At 42.0% G+C, this 26213-nt stretch overlaps 1 protein-coding gene across 5 annotated transcripts in view; it reads right to left on the bottom strand.

The window, feature by feature from the left end:
- Golga4 (golgin A4) overlaps positions 1–26213 on the bottom strand; it is an 84455-nt gene that overhangs the window by 46377 nt on the left and 11865 nt on the right. For 3 of the 5 annotated variants that reach the window (XM_029543723.1, XM_029543724.1, XM_029543725.1), the window contains exons 3-11: positions 18085–18183; positions 13764–13829; positions 10626–10937; positions 7749–7796; positions 5493–5549; positions 3410–3508; positions 2713–2857; positions 1251–1435; positions 870–953 (exon numbers count right to left, since the gene is read on the bottom strand). In XM_029543723.1, the coding sequence (XP_029399583.1) occupies positions 870–953; positions 1251–1435; positions 2713–2857; positions 3410–3508; positions 5493–5549; positions 7749–7796; positions 10626–10937; positions 13764–13829; positions 18085–18183 (1095 nt within the window). The remainder of the gene's footprint in view (positions 1–869; positions 954–1250; positions 1436–2712; positions 2858–3409; positions 3509–5492; positions 5550–7748; positions 7797–10625; positions 10938–13763; positions 13830–18084; positions 18184–26213) is intronic. The other 2 variants (XM_021206233.2, XM_021206234.2) reach the window with 2 other exon arrangements.

Genomic DNA, 26213 nt, shown 5'->3' with positions numbered 1-26213 from the left:
ATGTTAACAATGAGGAAGTGCGGCATAGTTAAGAAAATTTAAAACACGGTGGTAGGTCTCCATTGTCTTCAAAACTCACATCACAAAGGAGAGAAAATGTCAGAAAGGAAGGACAGATAAACCTATACATTAAAAGAAATCTTAATCATATTAATCACAATGAAAGAATTTATCTGTTACATAATAAGATAGCAGATGGTATCATGAATTACTGTTAAACTGCTAGACGTGATCATTAGGTGGTTGTACTTTTTTGAAAATAAAGGGTACTTTGTTTCAAAGCTAGGTTAAAATACTACATTCATCAACCAAGATGTGACATGAACACATTTTGTATTACAAAGGGGCCAGAGAGTTTGGGGTCACGCAGGACAAAGCTGTTTGTCCACCTGTGAATCTCGAAGCTGCCTGCCAGGTGCTGGCTGCTCTCTGCCTCAGCGCTTCCCGAATCCTCCAGTCTCTAGGCATCCTAGAGCCACATGTGCCAAGTCTTATGCTACATACACGTTACCCCTTCTTTAAGTTTCAGGCAATGATCAATCTACTTCTATCATGTGTAGAATAAAACCCTGAAACCATTCACAAGCAGCATGCCTTAACCATAGTAATGTGACTTCCTCTGAGAGACAGGTATGGACTGTGACACCTTTCCTGCCGTGTCTATGGCAGAACACTGACTGATACTAAAGAACCAGAGAGCCAGACTTTCTAATACTAATACTGCACAAATCTAGAAATTAAAAGTAGTTTTCATGAAAGCAGCTATGAAAATCTGAAAAGCTGGTGTGTATATAAATGCTTCTAACTGCTTTCAAAGCAAATTCAGGGGCCCCTGACAAATTTCATTATCATACATTTGGGAGTTTTACCTTATCTTGTTCAAGCTGTTCAATTAAGTTCTTTGCATCACGCAACTGAGTGATAAGTTTAGTCTTCTCAGCCATATGAAGCTCCTAAAAAAGTTTTAGAAATTCATTTCCATCTCTAATAACGCTTCACCTCCTATGAGAACTCAACGCAGCTTATCTAATCTTAACAGCCCTTATGGTGTAATGAGGAATACACAGGAAATCTCAAATGTATGGTAAATCTCTAAGACCCAGAGCACTTGGGTGCTCACACCAGGACACCCTCTCCACCATGCCTATGGACAGGAGGATGAAGGCAGCTTCCCAGAGGAAGCACAGGCCGCGCACAGCCTGCTGATCTGGCTTTACACACTTACAGAGCAGAGGTCAGCTGTCCCTTACCTTCATCTTCTCCAGCTCCTGCAGCCTTTCATCCAACTGCTCCTGCAGTGCCTCCTTCTCGCTCAGCAGCAGTGAGCACTGCTCCTTGTGGGACCCAATTGTCTCCTTACAGCGCTGAAGCAGATTCTCCTGACGTTTCACTCTTTGCTGGAGCATTTCCAGGGTTTTAGTCGAAGTCCCACCTCCTACAAGGCAAAGCAACATCAGCATCAGCGGGGCAGTCACTAAACACACAAGTGACGAGACAGGAGATGGCCTAGTGGGTGAAGGACCCACGTGCTGGAGAGGACTGACCTCCACATGCACACCACAGCACACAGACACTGAGGAGATGAGCTTACAAAAAAAGCCCAAGGGTTACAAAGAACTCTGCCAACAGTGACAGCTTTTTAGGGGGTGAGGAGGGCAGGGATCTGGAGAGCTGTGTTTAGTCTTCTGCAAGCTCAACACACACTCTACCACTGAGCTACAGCCCAGTCCCTGCAAAGTCTTCTTCTACACAAACCTAACTACACTGAGAAGGAACACCCCCGTACTCTCAGTTACTGTGTGATGTTTAGATGAAGAATCAAGTATAACATGAACTCCTTACCCTGAAATGGCACAGACACTGGCATTAACTGGATCGAGCCTACTAAAAGTCAAAACTGAGGGGAGGGGACCACCCGACCCTGCTAAGTTCCACCCCAGAGTACTGCGTGCTCTCTCTAGACCTTCCACTCTCTTCATGAAAGGAACTCTGCTTACGCTAGGCTTTACCGCCGACGTTTGAGTCCGTCCTCACACCTACAGGAACTGCAGGCCCTGTTCACCACTCAGATGGCCAGCTGCTCACAACTTAATTGGCCTCTAACGGAACCAAAGTCTGCTATGAGTCTCTTGGTAAGACAACAAAGACATAAGGCAGGTGTGGACGCAAACCTGTAAGCCTGGTCTTGGAAGGCTAAGGCTGAAAAAAAAATCACAACTTGAGCAATACAGGTTACATAATGTGACCCTGTCTCAAGAAAAAACAAAATAGTATAACATAATTTATATACTTCAATTATTTAAAAATGTGCTCTCCTTAAAGTTTATGCAATTTTCAAGTCTCAAATCAATTGCCTTTTTTCTGAATTAAAAAAAAAATCAGTTAGTTTTTTTGTTTGCTGGTTGGTTTTTCCAAGACAGGGTTTCTCTGTGTAGCCCTGGCTGTCCTAGAACTCACTCTGTAGACCAGGCTGGCCTCGAACTCAGAGATCTGCCTGCCTCTGCCTCCCAAGTGCTGGGATTAAAGGCAAGCACTAACGCTGCCCAGCTAAAAGTCAATTTAAAAACAAACCAACAAACAAACCTGAATCGTTGAAGAAATGCTAGGGTCAAGGGCACCTTACTTAGGCCTCAGTCTGTTCTTTCAGCTTGAATCCTGAATGCTCAACACTGTCATCTCATGTTTAAACTATGCTCTGACACAGGAGCTTACCCACTGGTTCCCTGACGCCCTCCATCTGCTCCTCCGTCCTATCCATGTCACTGTGTACTTCTGCCTGGAGCTCCTCTGGAGGGAGGGGTTTGGGAGCATCAGCATTCATTGGGCCATTCTGTAATCGCTGCTTTAGAAGAGAGACCTTAAAAAGAAAGAAAAAGAAAAAAAAAGAAAAGAAAAAAGAGAAGAAAGAAAAAGAAATTCATTACTAGAAAAAAAAAAGTACAACAGAAATATTTTCTTTAAATTTTGTAAGAAATAGGGTGAAGCCAGGCAGTGCTGCAAACCTTTAATCCCAGCACTAGGGGGCAGAAGCAGGCAGATCCCTAATTTCAAGTCCAGCCTAGTCTACATAGCAAAATCCAGGACAGCAAAGGGTACACAGAGAAAGTATCTCAAAAAAACAAAACAAAAACCAGAGGGAGAGGAGGGGGGAGAGAGAGAAGGGGAGGGGAGGGAGGGAGAGAGAACAGTATGTTCGCTACAGTGAAGCAGAGAGCAGACTTGCAGAGCAGCCACTACATTAGTGGCGCTACCACAATCAGTCAAAAGGTACAATAAACAAAATATGCTGTAAAAATGGAAGACAGACAGAGTTTTAAATCAAGTTATTTTTCTCCTTGACATTTGAAATTCTTCAGCTATCTGGCTATCACTTTATCAAAGGCTTCCATGTGTTGACCGATTCTTTTACCTGAGTCTGGAGAACATTGATATACTGATCTTTCTCCTCCAAACATGCATCAAACTCTTCCTGAAGATGTTTCTTTGCTTGCTGGTCCATTTGCAGCTCCTAAAGCATAAAAGGTATCACAGGTAATTGTCTATATAAAACAACAGACACAACAAGTTTATAACGTCATCATTTCAGATTTGACTCATTCTTAAAAGTACAGAATACTTAGAGAATCCTCAGTGTTTAAGACATTAATATTTAAAACCTTAACATTAATAAATAATTTTGTTCCTTAAACAATATAAGGGTCTCCAACGAGAACGTTTTCTTAAAGAATTGCAACGGTAGACAGTAGTGATGTACAAAGGAAATGGAAAACTTAAGATAAAAGCCTTCGACTGAGCTGTAATGGGGACGAACAGCAGCAGCAGTGTCACCATACAGGCTGAGTCACCAGCACTCCCAACTTACCTGCTGCCACCAAGTAAGAAACGCCCAGTTCCTGAAGTACAAATGCCACTTCTTAAGGACCTTGGAAGCTCCACCCACCTCTACTGCCCACTCTCTGAATGCAGGCAAGGCTGCCCACCAACGACAAGTGTATCTAATCATTAAGTACAGAAAACCTGGACAGTGAATTTCTTGTCCCAAAAAAGAGTCGATCAATGACCTTCATTTATTATTATTCTCAAAATGCAAGAAAATGAACAAGTACTACATTAAGCATAAAGACATAATTTGTCCCTCTAGAAAAAGTAAAGGCAGCTTGAAAAAGCTTCAAGGTGATGTCTCTCCCTGAGCCCTCGCTGCACCCTCAGCACCAGCTGTCCCCCAGGTCAAACCAGCAAGGCAGCCTCAGAAGCCAGCCTGGGGTGAGGCATTGGCCTCAGAAGCCAGCCTGGAGTGAGTCTTTGGCCCTTCACCATCACTTCATAGGGAGAAGGAATCAGTCTAGGGCTCAAAACAAGTTTCACAAAGGAAGACTGGCTACCGTTATCTGTATAGTAAGGGTCAATGTTCATTCTTGGTGAAGTAACAATGTTTATAGAATGTTTTAGAGGCCAAAACAATAAGAGCTGAGTGTACACAAAATGTAAGAAGAAATTAGAAATTAAATACGATTTCAGTACAAGTGAAATAACAATGTGATACAAGAATGTAAGGAGTAATATGGACAATGTGTCATTAAAAATAATGAAGGGACAAAAAAAAAAAAAAAAAGAAAAAATAATGAAGGGACAACAGGGCTGGGATGACTCACAAGAAAGACTGCTGCATTGTTCTGCCTCCTCACAGACAAGGCTTAGCTTCCCTCTCTTCCTCTCCCACCTCCAGTACTGTTCTACCACTAAGCTATATTCCCAGCCTTATGCTAGCAATTGATACTTGTAAATTCACCAGACTGCTATTTTTTAAAGATATTTGTACTTTTAACATACTATATACCCTAAACTAATAAATTCCACAAACAAAATTCTACCCAGGTTATATAAAATTCTATACTACTCTTATCTGTCCTGAAATCACCTACTTCAAAGCTCTTAAAACTGATACCCATGAAGAACATTCCTACAAAGGCAGGCAACAAGATGCTTCCAGCAGTACTGTAGCAGGTGTGGACCATGCTTGTTGCTGAGCACCAGGCAGGACAAGACAGAGGAGCAGGCAGCACCAATGAAGCGGTGTCTGAAAAGCCTCCCCACTGCAAAGGCAGAAACGCTGCACAACAAGGCATGACATCAAGGAGCTCAAGCTAATCCTGTGGTGACTCACCACTCCAAACTGCAAGTCATTTTGTTTCAACAACAATATGCTCAGAAAAGGCAAAAAGAAACCTAGAATACTTAACAGTGCAAACAAGCCTTGCAAGTTAACACTGACTGCTTACACTGCAGGCGGACACATTTTTATTTCATTAATTCCAACAGCATCATACAGGAAAGCTACACGCTTAAAACCACAGACGTGCAGTGTGAGCTCACAAGCCGGGCTTACTCAGGTCACTTCCTTTTACACACAGGTCAGCCAGGTGTGTAACAAAACATCTCTACTAACAAGGAGGTTGAATCACTGTTCTCAAAGTACCAATCACTAAACCTACCTCTCTTAATTCTGAAATTCTCCGAAGTGATTTATCTTGACTCTGACTCAATATACCCTTTAATTTAAAAAAAAAAAAAAAAAAAGTTAGTTAAATATCTACAGGGCATATTCATGCAAAAAGTTTTTAAAAAGTCTAGTCTATGTCAATAGTTACATTAACTAAAATGCATAAACACAGAAGTCAAACTATAAACTTAACTATATGTTAACTTTAATAACAGATTTGTAAAATAAACTCAAAGTTCAAAAGCAAATGATTTCACTATAATAGAGTACAAAGACCATGTTAATTATCATTATCTGTTGTTAAAGTTTATGTTCTTAAAAAAATCTAATTCTCATGGGCAGCATTACAAATGGTTAAATTAGTAACTGTCCATTTAAAAGGAATCAAGTTCAAGAGGATGGTTCACTGGTTAAGAGCACTCTGTTCTTCCAGAGGACCCAGGTTCAATTCTCAGCACCCACATGGCAGCTCACAATTGTCTAGAACTCCAGTTCAGGGGATCTGACAGCTTCTACAAGTCTCTGCTGGCACTAGACACACATATAGTCACAGACAGGCATGCAGGCAAAACACCATACTCATAAAAATAATTAATTTAAAAAAATAATTTTAATCAAATGAAAAGAATAACCTACTAAAAGGCGCATGCCTCCCACTTTGGAGGGTTGGTGGGTGTTCTCACTAACAGAGAATGAGTGCCAGCTGCAGTCCATGAAAACAGAGTGACTGTGTGCTCCTGTGATCAGATACAGAAGCAAAGAACTAAGGAGACCGATGGTGCACGCCTGCAATCACAGCACTCGGGAAGCTGAGGCAGGACGACAGCTACACAGGCCCTGTCTCAGGGAACAAGAGAAATGGGCTAACTTGTAGCTTCTCGGATTTGTGTGTCTAACAACAAGAACAAAAATAAACACATCAATAAGAAAGAGGAACTATGTAGATAAAATGTCTGTTACCAATATGGATTAGCAGGATCTGCCTCTTTGAGGCCCCAGAGAAGTTAAATACTGTAGTCTACTGTTGCTCTTAATGATAAACTTATCATAAGCACCTTTAGTGTTTATTCTTTTAATCAAGCTAAAATGTTGGGAGCTGGGGCACCGGGACTTATGGACAGCTTTAGATCCTTCCTAGTAACCTGGCCCATGACAGACTATCAGCCAAGCAGTTAGCCAGACATCCCTGACCAGTACCAGCTACTCTCAATACTTCATAGACATTAAGGGGTTTGTGTCTACTGAAGGTCCTTGTCCTAGTCATGATAGTTTAGTTTGTCTTGGCCTTTTTGCCCCTATAAGCAAAAAGTGAACTGTACTTGGTGAACTGTAGTTGACCAGTAGTCATTTGCATAAAGGAGAATAATTCCCCTAGTGGCCCAACAAAAACTACATGAATGGTGCAAATATAATCCTCCACTCTCACCTCGAGGGGCTGCGACAGCGTAAATGCAATCCCCCCTTTGCCATGACTACAATGAATGCAATTCTACATGAAGTTCTGCTATGACTGGTGCAGACACTATGAGCTCACCTTCTGGTTTGTGCAGGCACACTGTGTGGCGGTCCTGTGCTGCATCAGTCCCTACGTGTTGCATCAGTCTCTGTAGCAGGAACTTGGCTACTGAAGCTGCCTTACCTACTCATGGTCTTTATCACTAGCCACAAGCACTGAGCTGCCAGTGGGGAGACAGTTGAAGTGGCAGCAACAACACTCGTGACAAGAAGGCACATGGAGGGTTAACTCAGAGCACAGAGCTCCCAGAGAGAAGGGCTGAGGGGACCTGGCTGCCAGTTGAGTCAATAAACTCCTTGGAGATTTTATAGGTTTGTGTAAAGCTATATCCAAAGGCCAAAGGAAGCAGCAGCTGGCTTCTAGGAACAGTCTCAAGTACCGAGTAGCTGAAAGTACTCATAAAGCTGAGTATGTCTGTACACCGACATACACAAGTGCACACTGGAACACACACACACACACACACACACACACACACACCCTTGCAGCCCAAGGTGGCAGGAAAGGCGCTTCAAAGAGGCAAACATCTACAGTGGGGACCTGGAACTCAAGGAAACTAGGATATAACACGGAAACCTTCTCCAGGGTCTCCATCACTCACTCTTTATCAAACCTCTAGCAATGGTAAATTCTGAAATTACATAGCTATTTAAAAGGGAAAGTCAACATTCGTGAGAGCTTCTCTGTCTTTAGAAGCATGGATGAGTCAGCCATGGCCCGACAGTCACTCACTTGTAGCTTTTTCTTCTCTCTCTGAAGAGTCTGAAACGCTGTGACGAGCTAAAACAAAGCAACCACCAAGATAAGATTAGTTATTTCTCAATAAATACAGCTCATTGTTCTAACTGCTGCTAAAACCTTGATCTTTATAAAGGTCAAAGACCAATCACAACAGTCCTGTATAGACAACTGACCCTAATTCAATTCATAAGGAAAGTAAAAAACACAGTAAGCCTACTTCTAGAATAGAAGATGGAAGCTGACTGACTGTGAGCCAGAGACTCTCCACACACTTTAGATTCCAACACACCATCTAAAGGTGAGAACTGCGGCCAACTCGCCTGAAGTAGAAGGGCACCTGTCTGTCAGAGTCACAGACTGACTACATCTGCAACCAACAACATTATGCAAGTGTTTGCTGGAAACAAATTCCAGGGCCTGACCCAAAACAGACTCATTGAGAACAGAGGAACATGGTGGAGAGACAGGAACCTGTTTTAAAAAACTCTCAAGGTAACTTATTTTGGGCTACAAGATTAAACAATAATGAAAATCTGAGGAAAGAAATATATAACTAACAGAAAGAAATGAGGAATCCAAGCCCTAACCCTAATCAGAATGAACATTTGAGCACAATCTAATGAAGTAATGGAGTAATAGTTATGTTGTTGCTGTTGTTTTGAAAGTTTTTTTGTTTGGTTTTTGGGTTGTTTTGTTTTTGAGACAGGGTTTCTCTGTATAGTCCTGGCTGTCCTGAAATTCACTCTGTAGACCAGGCTGTCCTTGAACTCAAGAGATCCACCTGCCTCTGCCTCCCAGAGCTGGAACTAAAGGCATGTGCCACCACTGCCTGGCTGAGTCACATCTTTTTAGCCCTGTAAGCCTTTCACAGCCAACAGTGACACTCAACACACTCCTGGGACCGATGTCAGCAGAGCACTGTGCAGCTCTGAGAGAAGCATGGCCCAGTAAACTGCTCTCCACCTTCCCTGGAAAGGTGATGTGTGCTCCTAAATGTCACTGCTAATGTCAGAGTCAAGAAGCAGTTAACAGTGAAAGGGAGACAGGAGTCTAGGAACAGACCTCAGAATTTGGAAACAAGTTCTGCTTACTTAGCAGTAGACAAGAGTTAGGAGCCACCTACAGCCCGGCTTCACCTCAGCCCAGGAAAAGGAGACGCGTGAGCGGGCTAGGACAGCTCTCTGTCCCTGAGAACCTGCTTGACTCTAAGAGCCTAGAATGGGAGAACATCCAGGGCACCTGAGCACCAACCAGACCCCACCAACTGATCTGTGGCCTGGAGTAAGTTACTCAATCTCTACAGATCCCCAATCTGTTTTCTACAAGCATAAGCAAATTTACATTTGCTTCATAAGGATGGTACAAAATTAAATGCAAACAGAATCGGGCATACATAAATGCTAACTGTACTGTTGCTCGAGATTCATGTCTAAAAGTGTGGATAAATCTATAAAAGTAGTATAAAGATAAGCAATCACAATTATGACCATTATCAACATTACTAGAAATTAAAAATAATTTTAAAAAATTGAAGGAAAACTTATCTAGCTCCACAGCTATGAGAAAGATACCTTGTTTCAGTGTCTCATTTACACCTCCAGAGTTCATGGGATTCCTTTCTATTTTACCACCATTTATAATTTTTTTTAAAAGGCAATTTATCTATGTCATCAACGTTTTCATTTCATTTTGGGTTTGGCAGTGTAGATAGTAAACTAGCTACACAGACAGCAAAACCTGGACTAACTTTACACCTAACCCTGAAGTGCAATATTCATTAAAATTGAATGTAATATTTACTAGCCATGTCAAAAATAAAATGATGCATACGGAGCATCACAAACAAAAGCCACTGATAACAAAGAACTGGTAACCGAAGGAGAATTGCTTAACTGCACTTGACAGAAAGGGACTCAAGAAAGGCAAAACATGTGCTTTTAGTTCCCAAAGTACTCTTTTTTAAAAAATAAAAGGGCACTATTACTTCTTCCCTCCACCAAACAGAGTGAGCCTCGGAGTCCTTAAAGGTAGTGTCAGGAGGCTAGCACGACGGCTCACCAGCCGAGAGCACCGGGCTGCTCCTGACCTTTCAGAGGACCTGGTTCAACTCTTTACAGCCACGCGGCAGCTCACAACTGAACAGATCATAACTCCAGTTCCAGGGGATCTGACGTCGTCTTCTGGACTCCAAAGGTACCAATCACACAAGTGGTGCACATATATAGACAAACAAGCAAAACACTCATACATTAAAATAAAAATTAAGGTTTTTAAAGATTCATGTTAGGCAAAAATTTAAATGTCCAAAAAATAAAAAAAGTCTGGTAAAATGGCTCAATGGGTAAGGGTATTTGTGGCCAAGGGCACTGCCTGTCTGAACTCAATCCCTGAAGTCTATAAGGTAGAATGAGAGAACCAGCTCCCACGAGACTTTCTCTAGCCTCTCCTCCCATGTGCTATGGCATGTATTCATGAATGTACATACAGACACACAATAGATAATAAAAAATTTTCAATTTAGATATTGGTACAATGAGAATGAGCCAAATTACTGAGGACATCAGAGTGCCTAACCATGACTGTCTGAGAAGTCTGTCTGACTTCTAAAGTTACTCTAGTCAGAGATGAGTCTCATGGGGGATACAGAAAACAAAGACTGACCTTTGACCTAGGTGTCCACAGACACAGCAGAGAATGTGAAAACCAAAATGTCAATCTGCTCAAAGGGATCTGGACCACAGAAAGACCTGAACTAGGTCTGCCACCGGCTGTCTACCCTCAGTAACCAGGATCAGGGTCAGAACAATGCAGTCCTACGGACGAGACCAAGGGGAGCGCTCCGTGTGCGCCAACACCCAGTGCTCCTACCTCCGAGTACTTCCCTCGGTAGCTACTTAGGCTTCGTTCCATTCTGCGCAGCCGCTGAAGCAGCTGCTCTCTGTTGAGACTGTCTGAATTCCATGGTGCGTCTTCAGCCTCGCTCTCCATATCAGAAGGGGGATCAAAGGTGGCAGCAGAACAATCCAGGTCAAGTTGGCTCAGGGACTCTCTGGAAGATGTCCGGACCAAAGACTCTTTAGAAGACCGAAACAGGGATTCCTTTATGGGACTTCGAAACAGAGACTCCATGGAAGGTACTCGGAGCTGGAGCTTCTGTGCAAAAGTCTGTGTGTCACCCGACTGTAACAGAAGCCGACAGAGCATGAGTTAAATACACACTCAGACACCTACTGCCCTGTCATCAGCACAGGTCTGGAAAAGACTCGAACAAATGCAATTTGCATTCCAAATAAAGCATGCAAATCACTGTTTTCTGAAAAATGAAAAACACTGGTAATTTCTGTAAAAAGTCTGGACTGGAGTCAGAGAACTGGGCTCTGACTCTCAGGCCGTCGCCTGGCAGTGCAAGTGCCTCAGTAAGTGGCTGCCCTTCAGTTTGTCCATCTGTACAAAAGGAAGCATGTTTAGCAGGCTGACCCCACAGGGCTGCTGTGGAGTCCCACCCACCCACTTGTTAGATCCTTTACTACACACTGTGCCTCAAGTGTGGGCATCCAGGGTGAAGTGTGAGGTAGAGGGCTCAATTCAAGTCTGTTTTAACTAGTGAGTTCATGGATTTAAAGATTCCAGATTGTTCTTTTTAAGAGATGGAATACAGGCTGAGAGAGAGGGTAATGCACTAACCAGATAGTTCTGTTTAGAAGGCAATTGGTGTGGAGCAGACCAGTAATATCCAGGTCTGCTGAAACTCCATCCTATGAACTCAAGCTGTTTGGAACAGTACAACCTAGAATCACCCAAATGTTCACAGCAGAGAACACACTTTGTGATATATAGACGTTCATAATACACTGCTAAACATAAAAGGTCTAGTTAGAAAGCAGTATGCACCATGAGCTCAATTTGACTTGTCTATAAGTATTTTTTAATTTGTATGTATATTTTCACAGAGGCCATCAGAAGAAGTCATGAAAGACAGACACATGCAGAGGTAAACGGTATCTTCATGTGGCAGACTTTGAGGTGGAATTAGTTTTGTGTTAGGTCACTCTGTACTTTCTAGTTTGTTTTCATGATGTGCAAGTTCTACCCTTATGATGGAGGGAGGACCAGAAGGAAGAGGAGAACTTCTTGTACAAAACCTCTGACGACTGTTTTCACTGCCAATTCTGTTAGGGTCACCTCTGGTTCATGTGAAAAATTGCTTTTGAGTTCCCTAGCATACAGCAGCCTTACAAAAGACCCTAGACTAGACATATAAAGCACATGTGAAGAAACATTGTAGATAGTTGGCCTTTTAGGGTCTCCAGAAGCTAATGAATAGCCAAAGTCTGCATCTGCAGACGCTAGTCATCTTATCCGCCATGTCTACTATGACTGGCAGTAACTTTTATTGTTTGTTCTTGGAGCTGGGGAGTACTACAGGACCTACACATGTTGGGCAAGCATGTCCCAGCATGTCCCACCCCCCTCAACCTCAGTCCCTGAACTGAGTAACTCATCCCTTCACTGGGAGAGTCAGTCTCACTACAACTCAGTTGTTGTTCTATAGAACCTTGAGCAAGTAGCTCAATAGTCCTGCTTCCTCCTCTGTAAAATGGGGACAGAAAACATGATGATGATGATGGTAGTGATGATGATGATGATGACTACTATGAAGGCCATAGAGACTGAATAAGTTAATACAACATGCAGCAACAATTAGCATGAAGAGACAGGAGATAAAGAGGCACAGCCTCAAATAAAAGCAAATGCAGAAGTAAGAGACTCACCAGAGTGTTAGATGTAGCTCCCTGCAGAGCAGTCCTCTTAGTTAGAAGACCTAAGTGTATTAGCTATGGGTCCTGACTGAGCTTTTCCGCAGTAGGTAGGTAGCTTCGGTTAGGTGACACAACCTCCTCTGCCTGTCTCTGTCTGTAAGATGACGCCAGCAGCACCCTCTTCATGAGGTGGTTGTGGAGGTGATAATCTAACCTGGGCTGAGAAAAGCTCACCTAAGGCAGACTAATTTCACCTGACATCCAAGCTTCCCTTCTTTCCTACCACACCCAGGTTTTCTTGAAGTACAAAACACTTCCTGACCAGGAGATGGCTGATTAAAACTATGGTGATACACAGCATGAGGATGGGGAGTGATTTATGGTGCTCAACCACAAGCTGCGGTTGAAGCTAAACAGAAGCACCCTCTGCAAACCACCAAGGGAGGGAGGAAGCAGGCAGGCAAGCAAACACTTCACATGAAAGTCAAATTAACTTGTGGCACTAGAGAAAGAGCCGTGGTGACCTCTGAGGATGCTGTGCGGGACCAGACAGAGCTAAGGCTTATAGAGCACTAATAATTTCTGGTTATGGGGGTTTTTGTTTTTAATTTTTTATCATATCTATAAACTCATTTATGCATATCAGGATACAGAGCACATAAGTCAAAAGACAATTTGTGGGAGCCAGTTCCCTCCCTGCACCAGTGGGTCCCAGGAGTCAGACTCAGTCGTCAGGCTTAGTGGCAAGCCCCTTTACCTGCCGAGCCACTTTGTCTGCCCTGATTACAAAGGTCTATTTGTAGGGTAAATATGTCACACTTTTCTATAGATATTAAAGTTTCATACTATTAATTTTCAATTAGTATTGCTTTAACTTAGGTTCTCTGAGACTCAGTAGAGCTGATAACAGACACTATAAAAGAAAATCCTCAGGCTAGGACTTTTTGGTATAGCTATCATTCTACTGATCGAACATGCTAGAACAGATGTGATTTCCTAAAGGCCAATCTATGTTTGGGATGCGGCATGGAGGGGGTGGTTTTAAGCAGATAGAGAGGGGAAGTTATAGGAAAAGGGTCCCTGTGCAACACGCCTTCATCTGTAAATGGGAATAGTAACTGTCTTACCTGAGCAAAGATGCTATGTAGTCTCAGCATCTGACAGCGCCCTTTCAGACAGTCACACACTAGTAACAACAGACAGGCCACCACTGTGAATGGACTGACACCGTAAGTAAATAACGAACCTGAGAAGGGGGTGATTCATCTTTATTAACACCATCTGGGGATTTTGTTGCTTGAATTGATGCATTCTAAGAACAAGAAAGAACATCATAAAAAAGTGAACTGTAAACTAAAGTTTTAAAACTGTTAAACTATTAAGACCTAGTAGACACTTGTATCTACTGAACAAAATTAGTAATTGCTTATTAGAATATTTTCATGCAGGGCAAAAGTAGTGTGGTTAAGTATTTTAGAAAATCACTTTGCTATTAAACATGAAATCAATAGCAAAAATTAGTGAGTAGCAAATTTATTTCAAGCTAATCACACACCTCTTCAAGCCCTTATGTTCCCAATTCAGTTTCCATGACAAAAACCAACAGGGAGTCAATCAGCAAAGCTCACTAAAATAGAAAACTATCCAAAAAGAAGTCATGTCAACTGCTCTCTGCAGTAAAACCACATTCAAATTAAAATTATCTGGGCAAAGTTACAAAAAATAAAAATAAATTAAAAATTGAAATGCCTCATTCACTTAAAGCCAGAAACTTGAAACCAGCATCAACATTTTCAGAAAAATTGTAGTGAAAATGTCTTCCCTACATACTGGCTTTCTGTTTCCTCGTGTTGGTGAGCCAAATGCTCCAAGGAAGAGACCACTCACTGGCTACCTCCTGCTGAGGTGCAGAGCCATGCCTAGGAAGGAGCCTTTGAGCTCCTGAGCACTGCTCTACCTTTCATCACCCCCAACAGCAGCACTGCACCAGGCAGGAGTCACAGCCCCTGTAGTCTAGCATGGTAGCTTCCTCTGCCTTTACAGGTAAGCCAAGGGAAGACCACAGGAGAAATGGATGCTTGTCTAAAGTATTCTCAAGTTTCTCAAGATAAACTAGGTATTTAATAATAACAAGTTAATCTTTGGTATTATAAATTTACTGTATCATATGATTTAACCTTATTTTCAGGAAAGAAAGCAAAATATGTACAAATGAAGGATTTCTTTGGTACCCTTGTTTTATGACACAGGGCCTCCCTGAGTTGCCCAGGCTAGTCTTAAACTCCTAAGTTCAAAGTGTCCTCTCCTACCTCAGCTTTTCAAGTCTTGGGTTACAAATGTGCACCACAACTCCAGCTTTAGGATTTAATTTCCTGAAATTATCCAAAGTATATGTGTGTATGTATGTATGTGGAAGCTGGAAGCAATGTGACCATGAGGTATGAGATGGGTGTAATGGATGCCAAAGATGGATAGAAGCTATGAACTGTTAACACTGGGGAATGGACACATGATGAGAGGGAATATTCACAGATCATCACTATTTCTAACTTATAATACTTCAATTTTGCCTTAAACTTTTAAAGCACCTTCTGTTCCCTCTAAAGTAAGTTAATTTCCATCAATCTAAGAGACTTCTTTAAAACTATAAAGGGGGGCTGGGGAGATGGCTCAGCAGTTAAGAGCACTGACTGCTCTCCCAGAGGTTCTAAGTTCAATTCCCAGCAACCACAAGGTGGCTCACAGCCATCTGTAATGGGATTTGATGCCATCTTCTGGCATGTTTGAAGACAACTACAGTGTATTCATATACATAATAAATATATATACATAATATATAATATATATAATTACATAGGAAAAAAGATTGGGAGAGCATAGGAACTAACCTACCTTCCTGTTCACCACCATATCAGTTACAATGTATACATATGACATATTATTTCCATAGTACTACAATGATATACTGTGAGATCAGAATACACTTTAAATTATGAAGAAAAGTCTGAAAGGGCTCTGGGGGAGAGGCACAGTGACAGCAAGGCACATGCTCTGCTTGAGTGCACCTGGGGCACAACTGTGGCCCATTCAAGAAGCTGCTTCCCAGCTGTTTACACATCACCAATCAAGCTTACAGCATGTAATACTTAAAACAATGTTTAAAACTTTCTTTTCTTTGGACTTTTTGTTGCTTGTTTGTTTTGAGATGGAGTCTCACAAAGTCCAAACTGGTCTTAAATTCACTAAATCCCTGAGGCTGGCCTTGAACTCCTGATCTTCCCACCTTCACTTCCTGAGTACTGAGATTACAGGCATGCATAACCATGTTCGGCCTGGAAAATATTTTTGTATATAGATACTATATCACATAGCTAAGTAAGTAGAGTTTAGCTAAGGAGCACTGGTTAACACACCACGCCAACTTGAGTCAGCAGAGTCTGAGATTTTTGCCACTATCTACAGAGTCCCCCTTTCTGCTGTGTCCCATGTTCAGCTTTCACCCACCTCCCCAGTCTGGCTCACCTGCAGAGTCACCGCCCCCTATGCCACATATTTTCTTCTCCTACCCTTAGTTGCCTTTGTGCTGTACATATACATGGGCATCTATGTCTCCACACTAAACCAGCAGCTCTCAGAGGGCAGGACACAATCTCCTATGCCCTGTGCCTGACACCCAGCAAGTGCTGGTTCCATCCTAGAATTCCTTCAGCAGAAGAGCTCTCTCTCAGGGCCCTTCTCCCAGAGAGGTGGGAAGAACTCACTGCAATCTGACACTGACACTCCAGGCCACCAGCACTTTTTCAGGAGGGAATTCTCAGCTGACTAGATTCTGCAGCTTCACTTCTCTGCCAAACTTGTTTTCAGTTTTTTTTCATTTATCTGCAATTTGCTCAATTATACTTTTTTCAATCTTTCTACAATCTTTTTTTTTTTTTTTTGGCTCCTGGGCACTAATGATACAGCTGCTTTGTTTTGTTTTAAGTAAAGAGAGAAATATGTTTTTAAAACTAAATTAAGCCCAGCAGGGTGGCGTGTGCTTTTAACCCTGGCACTTGGAAAGAAGGGGTACCTCTGTAAGTCCGAGGCCAGCACGGTCTACATAGCAAGTTCCAAGATAGCCAGAGCTAATAATAGAGATACTGCCCACCCCCAGTAAATAAATTAAAACCTTTAAAAAAGTAAATTAAGGAAAATTCAGCTCTTGATGAACTTGTAATTAATCCCTACTAAATTTTTATTATTATACCAAATAACTATTCTATGGTTTCCCTTTGACTCACAAAGAGATGTAAATTGTTAATCATAAACATATAAAATTTATATTAGTTTTTCTAGTCTTCTGAAGTTTATTCTAAATAATTTAAAGTACTCCTTTTTACCTTACAGCATTTTTTTACAACAGAATAGGAATTGAAAATAAATTATTTTATAGTCTGTACTCATGAAAAGTGTGCCTTTTAAGTTTACATTACTCCTAAATGCAATATACAGTCTGTCTTTCTTTATTTTTCTTTTCTTTCTTTCTTTCAAGTAAACTTGTAAATCTGTGTAGTTGAGACTCCTGGCTCAGCTTCAAATCTTTGTAAACAGCCAGCGTTCCGTGCAGCCAGAGACATAAGAAACCAGCTTTCCAAATGTCACTTCACAACATGTCTTCACCCTGAGCTGCTTCCTTCTCCAGACCCAAGTTTAAACTAGACCTGAAGGCCACTGCTGGCTCTAGGTACACCAAGCCTTCACATGTACTCGGTTTAAGAAGAAAAACGTTCTGCTTCTCCACTAGCTACCGAGTTAAACCAATGCTCAACACTTAGAGAAACTGCAGACCCCGTTCAGCCATCCTCCAAGAGAGCACCACAAGGGAGACTTAAGTGAATCCTGCCACATCTTAATTTACTAAATCATCAGTTTACCAGATACTCCAGATAGAAAACAATGTCCTCTTTCCCAAAATAAAATATATATAAAGTAAAATTAAGTTAAGAAATTTAAAATGAATTCATTCATTAAAAGAGAAAACGGTTTCCTTTCATTCTTAAAAAAACAATAATTAAACCACAATGTACTTTGTGCTTACCTTTTACCTATAGTTTCTAAATAAAGCAGTGAACATGCTATAATAGAATCCACCTACCTATGCAATGCTGTTAATTCTTTATTTACACAACACATTATTTTCCTTAAAAAAAAATGTCAGTCATATCTCAAACACTCTAGGATTCCTCCCAACAGAAAAACAAATTTCTAACCACGTATACTGAGTTTTTCCAGTATGAGCAAACATTTCCAAGGGACAAACCATAAGCAGTAGGTAGTTCTAACAAGTAAAGAAGGCCCACATTACGTTAGTGGACGGGGAGTGTTACTGCAGTGCAGTTAGTTACCAGGAAGCAGCTGCACACAACCTCAGCATCTTGTTCTCTGAGGTTTTAGAGCAGGGTTAGCAACACAACACTGAAGACACTCTGAGGGAATGTGAGTGAGAAGCCACACGAGACTTGGTGCTGCAGCTGCCCAAACGTGGTGATTCCCCACAAGGGAATGCAGAAAGCGGTGGAAGGACTCACCACACTGCCAGTCTGTGTTTTGGGCTGTTTGAAGGAATCCAAAGCAAAGATAGTGTATTCAGAGAGAAAGGCAGGCTCTGCTACCATCCCGGCTAGGAGCTGTCTCAGTCAGTGTAACAAGCAGAGGCACAAAAACAAAACAAATGATGAAATACAAATCGTGGCATGATCTCAAAACACATATGACAACACTCAATACTGCAGCCACTGTTATGATGGTCACCCACCTCCAAGAAACTGTAAGCTGCTGGGACAGACCCGGAATGGGATGAACTAGTGAGTTTAGGACTTTGAAGGCCAACCTGGAAGCCACTTGCTAACTGATACAAATACGATGCCTACACCAGGCATTGTATCACCCAATATATCTGGCAACATGGTGTAAAGTCCATTCTAACATAAACAATGCACAAAAGTGCAGAGAGTCAGTGGTGTGCAATGAAGAAGCTCTGATGACTTACAGAGAACAATGGCCACAGCCAACAATACTGCACACTCCAACTGTTCTAGGAGGCTACAGCTTACACACTACATTAACTCTTTACTAGACACCACTCTCCTTCTCCTCCTCCTCCTCCTCCTCCTCCTCTTCCTCCTCCTCCTCAGCAGTGGCAGCAGCAACAGCAAACTAATGAGAGGAGGAGACATCAGGAGGTGATGGGGTATGCAGCATAACTGTAGCCAACACTGCCAACTTCGCACATTCATTCTCTACTCACTGTGGACAACAGGTACACATAACTTTAATGTCAATCATATCACAGGAAAAGTGGCTTAAAGACAAATGTAAATGACACAAACCCTTAGGATAACTTTCATAAATACTAAAATGGATTCTTTAGATACAAAAAGATAGCACTGAAGTATACAGAAATGATAAAACGCATACAAAGAACCTTATAAATACTTATATGCAAAATCACTTTTATCAAAAGTACATACACAAGAAACTTCTAAAATAAAATCTGTAAGAATAATTCTTTTCATACATATTCTTTTGTATTTTGTGCTTTTTCTTTCAGAACCTATCACATCAAAATAGCAACAATCATGAATTAGATATATACCAAATTTTATTTTCAATGATTCCTTTGCATGTGTATGTTAACATCAGTTGTCTTTCCTGATCGCTCTCCACTCTATCTCCTGAAGCAGGATGTCTCTCAGAGCTTGGAGCTTGCCAGTTCCAGCTAATCGACAGCTAGCCAGACTACCACAGGCATCCCAACTTTGTCTGCCAGGGGCTGGGAAGCCACCACACTTACTTGGCTTTTGTATGAGTTCTAGGGACCCAAACCACAGCCCTCACACTTGCGCAGCAAGGTCCCACCCCAGACCCTCTGATGGTAGAGACTGCATGTCTATTCATGTGTAAAACTGCACAGATTACTAACACATATGCAAGCACATGTGACACATGATCAATCCATGTAAGACATGTGAGACCTAAATAGGAGCTCTGTGGCTGTCACAAACATCTCAATGGTAACTGCCTTTTTGGACATCACAGAATAAGGATACAGGATTCTACCATTTGAGGAAACTGGAGAGAGGGTATATAAGCTGTCCCCAAGGTTTTGTTTTAATAATATCTTATGCATATATAATTATTGCAAAATGAAAATGCTAAAAAATTAATCCAGTGAAATATTGATTACAGTTGTTTTTAAGAAAAATATATAAAAAAGTATAACATACCCTATGGCTTATAATACACTATATATCACACTGCATGATATACAATAAAATATATATCCTATAAAGGACATGTCTGAAAATAAGTATGTGCAAAAGTTTTAAAACATATACATGTTCCCTCAGGACTCTAACCAGGGCTACAGGTACTTACTAAAACATTCATTGGTTCTTTACCCAGCGCTACATTAGGGACCATCATAATTATAGACAGACAAACTTTTGGTTTATTTGAACTGGTTGCTGTTTTAATACACGCTCTCAGGGAGCTCAGGCTGGCCTCAAGCTTGCTGTGTAGCCAGGAATGACTCTGAACCACTGACTCTCTTGCTTTTTGTTGCCCTTTACTGGATTCATTAGGGGTAACTACGCCAGACTAAGACAAAATTGAACTAAATTAATTTTTTTTTAATTTTAAAATGGTGTGTTGTACATTTGTGTATGTATGCATGTGAGCGTGTGGCTAAATCCAGAGAGCTTCATGTTCAGTGTCTGCCTTTACTGCTCTCAATCTTAGTTTCTTGAGAAAGGGTCTCTCGTTGAAACTGAACCTTAATAACTTTGGAGGAGTGGCTCCAAGGATCCTCCAGCCTCTGTTTCCCCAGTCTAGGATTACACGTAAACGACATCACACCTGGTTTTTGACATGAGTTCTGGGCACCCAAACTTAAGTCTTCGTGCATCTACAACAAGCATTTTACCAACTAAGCTATTTCCTAGGCCCTAAATACTGACTTTTTTAAAGTTTTTTTTTTTTCAATATTGATGATTAGTACTCCTAGGATAGACTCCCGGAAGTCACTATACTAAATTCTAGACATTATTATCAATTATATACTAAACTATGCTAAATGCTTGTCTAACTCCAAGAATCCCATCCAAAATTTACTAAAAATCTGACTCTGGGGTACTCAGAAAGGCCATTCTTTGAATATATGTTAACTTTAAATTGAAAGCTATACAGATTCAGATTTCTTAGGCTTCCAAAGTTAAATTATTTTTTAAACAAAATACTCTTAACCATAAAAGTGAAAAAAAAGCAAGTTTAAAAGTGAATATATGTGAAACTTTAAAAGACCACTCCCCAAGTTTGATATCCATCATAAAGAAATGGTGACCAATATTCCAAAACGTGGTCAAACAAAAATGAACGGTGTAGATAGATCCAAGCCTCTCACTCCCCAAAGCAAAGCAATCTAAGGTCAGATTCACGGCCCACACCTGCCCTGGTCTCATGTGCTTCTTTATGTCTGTGGCTCTCACCAGCACGAGCTCTTGGCTGCTTCCATCCCAACACCAAACAAGCTGAAAGCCAACAGCTCCTCTCCAACTCTCAGAAGTGTTCCGGCACCTCAATTTCTCAAAACTCAACTTCTAAGCTAAAACCTAGTACACCTCTTCTGTGTGGTCCACAGGGAAGCCATCACTGCACAAACACTGTACAGAGCTATGTGCCCCGTGTTCTTATTGCCATCTGAACCCCTGGATTACCTTGAAGGATTCCAACCTATCCAGCATATCACCTGCAGCCATCTCTTCCACATCTGTGTCTGTCTGTGGTGGGACAGGCAGTATTTTTTCTGAATTCACTCATTTTTCTTTAGAATTTCTAATTAGTTCTTTTTTATTACTACCTAGTATAATTTTGCTTGGTTAAGTTTTTTCTCATAATATTCTGTTAATTTTAAGAAAATGATTTCTTCACTTCATTCTAACATTCTAGACCACTGTGCTGTTTTACGTTCACCTAGAATAAATTCATACCTTAGTGTCTAATTTGTTGGCTAACGTCTTGTGGTTTAGAATTTTCTTTACAGTAGTAGTTCTCAACCTCATTTGGGCTGTCGAAAGACCCTTTTGCAAGGGTGACCTAACACCATTGGAAATCACAGATTTACGTTACAATTCAAACAGCAGCAAAATTACAGTTATGAAGTTGCAAGATAAATGCTGTTTTGGCTGGGGGGGTCACCACAGCATGAGGCCTGTAGGAAAGGGTCGCAGTGTTAGGAAGGCCGGAAGCATTCCTGCACAGGCCCACTTAGAGAAAAGTGTCTGACCTTCCTTCTGTGACCTCCCTTCTCACCCAGTTAATCTGATTACCAAGGCTCCAGCTTAGGTCAGATTCCACTGCAAGCTCAGCCACTAAGCCCAAAAGAGGTGTGACTCAATCCTTCATCATGAGGCCTCCCCAAGGACTGGAGCTTCCCATGGCGAGCAGCAGCAGGGCCCTGGACAGCAGCAGCTAACTTCTGCAGCTAGGAGAAAGAACCACCTGTTGCTCACTGCTCTGCTCTAACTTACCAACACCAGGCGCTCACTGCACACACTCTAATTTACAACACAGGGATCTCACTGCACTGCTCTAACTTACAACACAGGACACTCACTGCACTGCTCTAACTTACAACACAGGACACTCACTGCACTGCTCTAACTTACCAACACTAGGCGCTCACTGCACTGCTCTAACTTACAACACAGGACACTCACTGCACTGCTCTAACTTACCAACACAGGGCGCTCACTGCACTGCTCTAACTTACCAACACAGGGAGCTCACTGCACACGCTCTAACTTACAACACAGGACACTCACTGCACTGCTCTAACTTACAACACAGGACGCTTTCAGGTTCAGTCTCTCAACCAGCCACTGGGAGACTTCAGAAAAAGCCTCTGCCGAGCTCCCAAGGAGCCCCAGCACAGACTCTCCTGGGGAGCTGACAGAACTACACTGAGCAGGTTTCCATTCCTACAGAGCCGTGCTTGTAAACAGCTGCCTCTGGTCTCAACTTCAAGCCTCCCAGAGATGATTTCAACCCCTCCTGGCCTACAGGTGTTTATCATGTCTGTGAACCAAGATATGCCCCTCAATGACAAAAGAGAAAAAAAATTCATTTCTTTTTGTTTTTTAAAGTGATTCTTGTTTTTCTTTCTCTCTCTTTTTTTTTTAAATTGGATATTTTCTTTATTTATATTTCAAATGTTTTCCCCTTTCCAGGTCTCCTCTACTGAAACCCTGTACCCCATCCCCTCTTCCCCTGCCTCTATGAGGGTGCTCCCCTACCTACCCACCCACTCCCATCTTCCTACCCTGCCATTCCCCTACACTGGGGCATCAAACACCCTCAGGCCCAAGGCTGCTCCCTGCACTGATGTCCAACAAGGCCATCCTCTGCCACATATGCAGCCAAAGCCGTAGATCCCTCCATGTATATTCTTTGGTTGGTGGTCCAGTCCCTGGGAGCTCCAGGAAGTCTGGCCACTTAACACTGTAAAATCTTCATTTCTATGTCTGTGTCTGTGGCTCATAAGAAAGGATGATGGGACCACAAGTTGTCCAGGTGAAGGCTCTACACAGCAGGCCATATGAGCAAATGTTTCTGCAGCCAGCAGCTCTGCCAAGGGCATCTCAGAAATTCCCTGAGAAACCATCACTAATTCCAAGAAACTTTTAAATTTCGCTTTACTTATAGTGTTTTATCAACTTTATTCACATATCTGATTGTCATCTCTCACGCAAAATAGTGGGGGAGCTGTGCTAAGGAGTCCAGAGCCTCAGAAGCTGGTGACCGCTCTCACACCTCACGTAGATACCAACGTCTCAAGGGTCAACTAAAGGCGTATGTTCTTACTCAGAACACACGTGCCTGAATAAGGGTCCGAGATGGCACAACTGCAGGAGACTGACTGAGTCATGTTGCTCACATCCAAGACCCCAGTTGAGGCTCTCCTGTCTACACGGCCAGCTCTGCTTTACATACAATCTTTACAAACAAAAGCAAGTTCATGTGACTTTCCTCGGCCCCAAAAGAAACACCAAGTTATAAAAAGATGGAGAGAAATGATCCAATAAGGGCTGTAAGAAGGTTCACTCAAGGTACCTAACTTGAGAAAAATAAGACTTCGAACATTACTTGACACCCCTACTCTGAAAATGCCCATCACCAAACCAGAAGGTGTAACAGAGAGGTAATTTTTCAAAAGACACAAACCCTTACCTGAGGTAGAAGAGAAAACAAGACAGTGAGAATTCTAACATAAGATAATTTAGATGGAATGCAAACAACTTTTCAAAATTGACAGGAAGAAACAAAGAAAACTGAATAAATCTGAAAAGGCTATAGACTAAATTAGTAATCAAAATACTCCCATGCATAAAAATACTGGGGGGACGAAGGCAGCTGCAACCACCCAAGGCCAGATCAAAGTCTTCTCAAATGTTTCCAAAAAATACAAAAGCAGAGTACTAATTCGTTCTATGAAGTCAGTGCATCCTGATAACAAAATCAGACACCAAAAAGCAAAAGAGACAACTGCAGACAAGCATCCCTTATGAACACAGGAGAATCTTCAGAAGCAAGTCAAGCTGCACACCAGAACTGATCAGATGAAAGTCCTGCAGAAAGCAAGGACACTTAACTGCAACATCCAAAATTAATTACACATGTCACAGTCTACAGGCTAACAGAGAAAACCGTGGTCCTCCTCAGTACACACTGAAGAACTGCATGGGACTACAGATGACTGCCACTTGACCTGTTTAGCTTTGCGGGGGGGAGCCCCCTGAGTTCAACCCTTGGACCTACATTGTGGAAGAGAGAACTAGACTCCAAGTTGTCTTCTGACTTCCATATGCACACTATGATGTGTACACATACACCCTACACCCACAAAATAGATAAAGTAATAAACATTTTTAATGTGAGGTCTTTTCCCATTCTGGAGGTAAGCTGTGGGTAACTTAGCCCCGTTACCATGTGAGCGAGCTTCCTTCCTCCCCTACTCTGTTTCTATCATAAACCAGGGTCAGATTTTGTCAAACATCTTCCTCTGCCCTTGAATTCACTTCGGGGTGTCTTAAAATTACTATTCCAAGGAAATGTAATGCAATTTAACTTCTTATCTGCATTTACTTGCTAAACTCATTTATTGGCTCTAATAGTTTTTTACTGGAATCCTTGTAATTTTCTATATGTAAGACCTCTGCAGAGGACATGACTTTATGCCCCCTATAGCCTACATCTTTGTTATGTGTCTTGCCCAGCACCCACTACTAAAAAGTCAAAAGAAAATAACACACACTTGCCTCTCCTGTTCTTAGAGGAAAACCACTTAAATATATTTGTTTTGGTTTGTTTGTTTTTGGGTGGGGTCTCTGTGATGCCCTAGATGGTCTCAGAAATCCTGGGCTCAAGTGGTACAGTAGGTGTCTTTAGTTAATTTTAAACCTCCACATCTGTTTTACTTCCAAGTTGTTGCTATAACAATGCATTCTTCTCTCCTTCTGAAGTGCTGCTGGGCCCTGAGCTCTCAAGAGAAAGCTGCTCAGCAGAGACAACCATCCCAGCAGATAAGTAAACTGCAATTTCTACACATGATGCACTTATGTGCATGCAAGCAGACACTAAAAATAAATAAGTATTTTAGGGTCAGGGTAGGGGAAGAGGGGATAGACAGGGATGACTCAGAGGCTAAGAGCATAGGCTGCTCTTCAGAGGACCCAAGTTCAATTCCCGGCACCCACGGGGTGGACTCACACTCATCATTAACTCCAGCTCCAGGAGACCTGAGACTTTCTTTTGACTTCCATGGGCACCAGGCACACATATGGCACACAGACATAAACCATAAATGTAAAATAAAATAATTGTTAGAAAAGGAGTGGTTAAGAGCACCTGTAACTACAGATGGCATCCGTTACTCTCTGGCAGTGCCTTTGAGAGTTGGAACCCCTAAAACTGGAGTGATGACAGTGCTGTGTCCCCATGTGGGTACTTGGAACCAAACTGAAGTGGAAAATTTTGGTTTCCTTAACAACAACAACATAACAGTCATGACACATGATGTTTTTCTGGATGCTATCTTGTGAGAGGGTATGTGATGTTTGGCTGAAAACAGACACTTGAGAGGGCCCGTGATGTTTAGAAACAATATAAACAGAACCCCGCAAACAGAACGAGGATGCTCTTGCATTGCTGCTGCTTCGCTGATCCTTGCTGGTCTTCACTTAGTAGAGAGAAACGCGCTAAAGAACATCTCATGGTGTTCCGGCAGATTCTGGCCACTTCCATTGGCTTGTGCAGATTTGGCAGAGCCTTGCTGTTTCTGCTGGATGGAGCAGAGCCGCGGCTACTGGTTTGTATTTGGTGTTTACCTCGAATCTGGACTGCCAGTATCCTATAACAGAGTGAAACTCCTTCTAAACAGGTCCACACCACGTTTTCCTATCAGCCTTCTTTCTCCCCTACTTCTAGTTGGTGGGCTAGAAGGGAGGGTGAAGTGTTTAAGAACCCTAAATTCAAGTAGGTTTTGAAAAAATTAAGCCTACTCAGACAAAGACACAAATACTAAGACCCAGTGCAAAAGCAGCAAATGCTCTGGACTGAGCGATCCCGTCAGCCCCTCACACCTCCTGTGTTGACAGTATAG

Source organism: Mus pahari, chromosome 10 (assembly GCF_900095145.1).
Source record: "Mus pahari chromosome 10, PAHARI_EIJ_v1.1, whole genome shotgun sequence".
NCBI classification, from domain to species: domain Eukaryota; kingdom Metazoa; phylum Chordata; class Mammalia; order Rodentia; family Muridae; genus Mus; species Mus pahari.
This window is presented reverse-complemented; position numbering and strand designations above follow the sequence as displayed.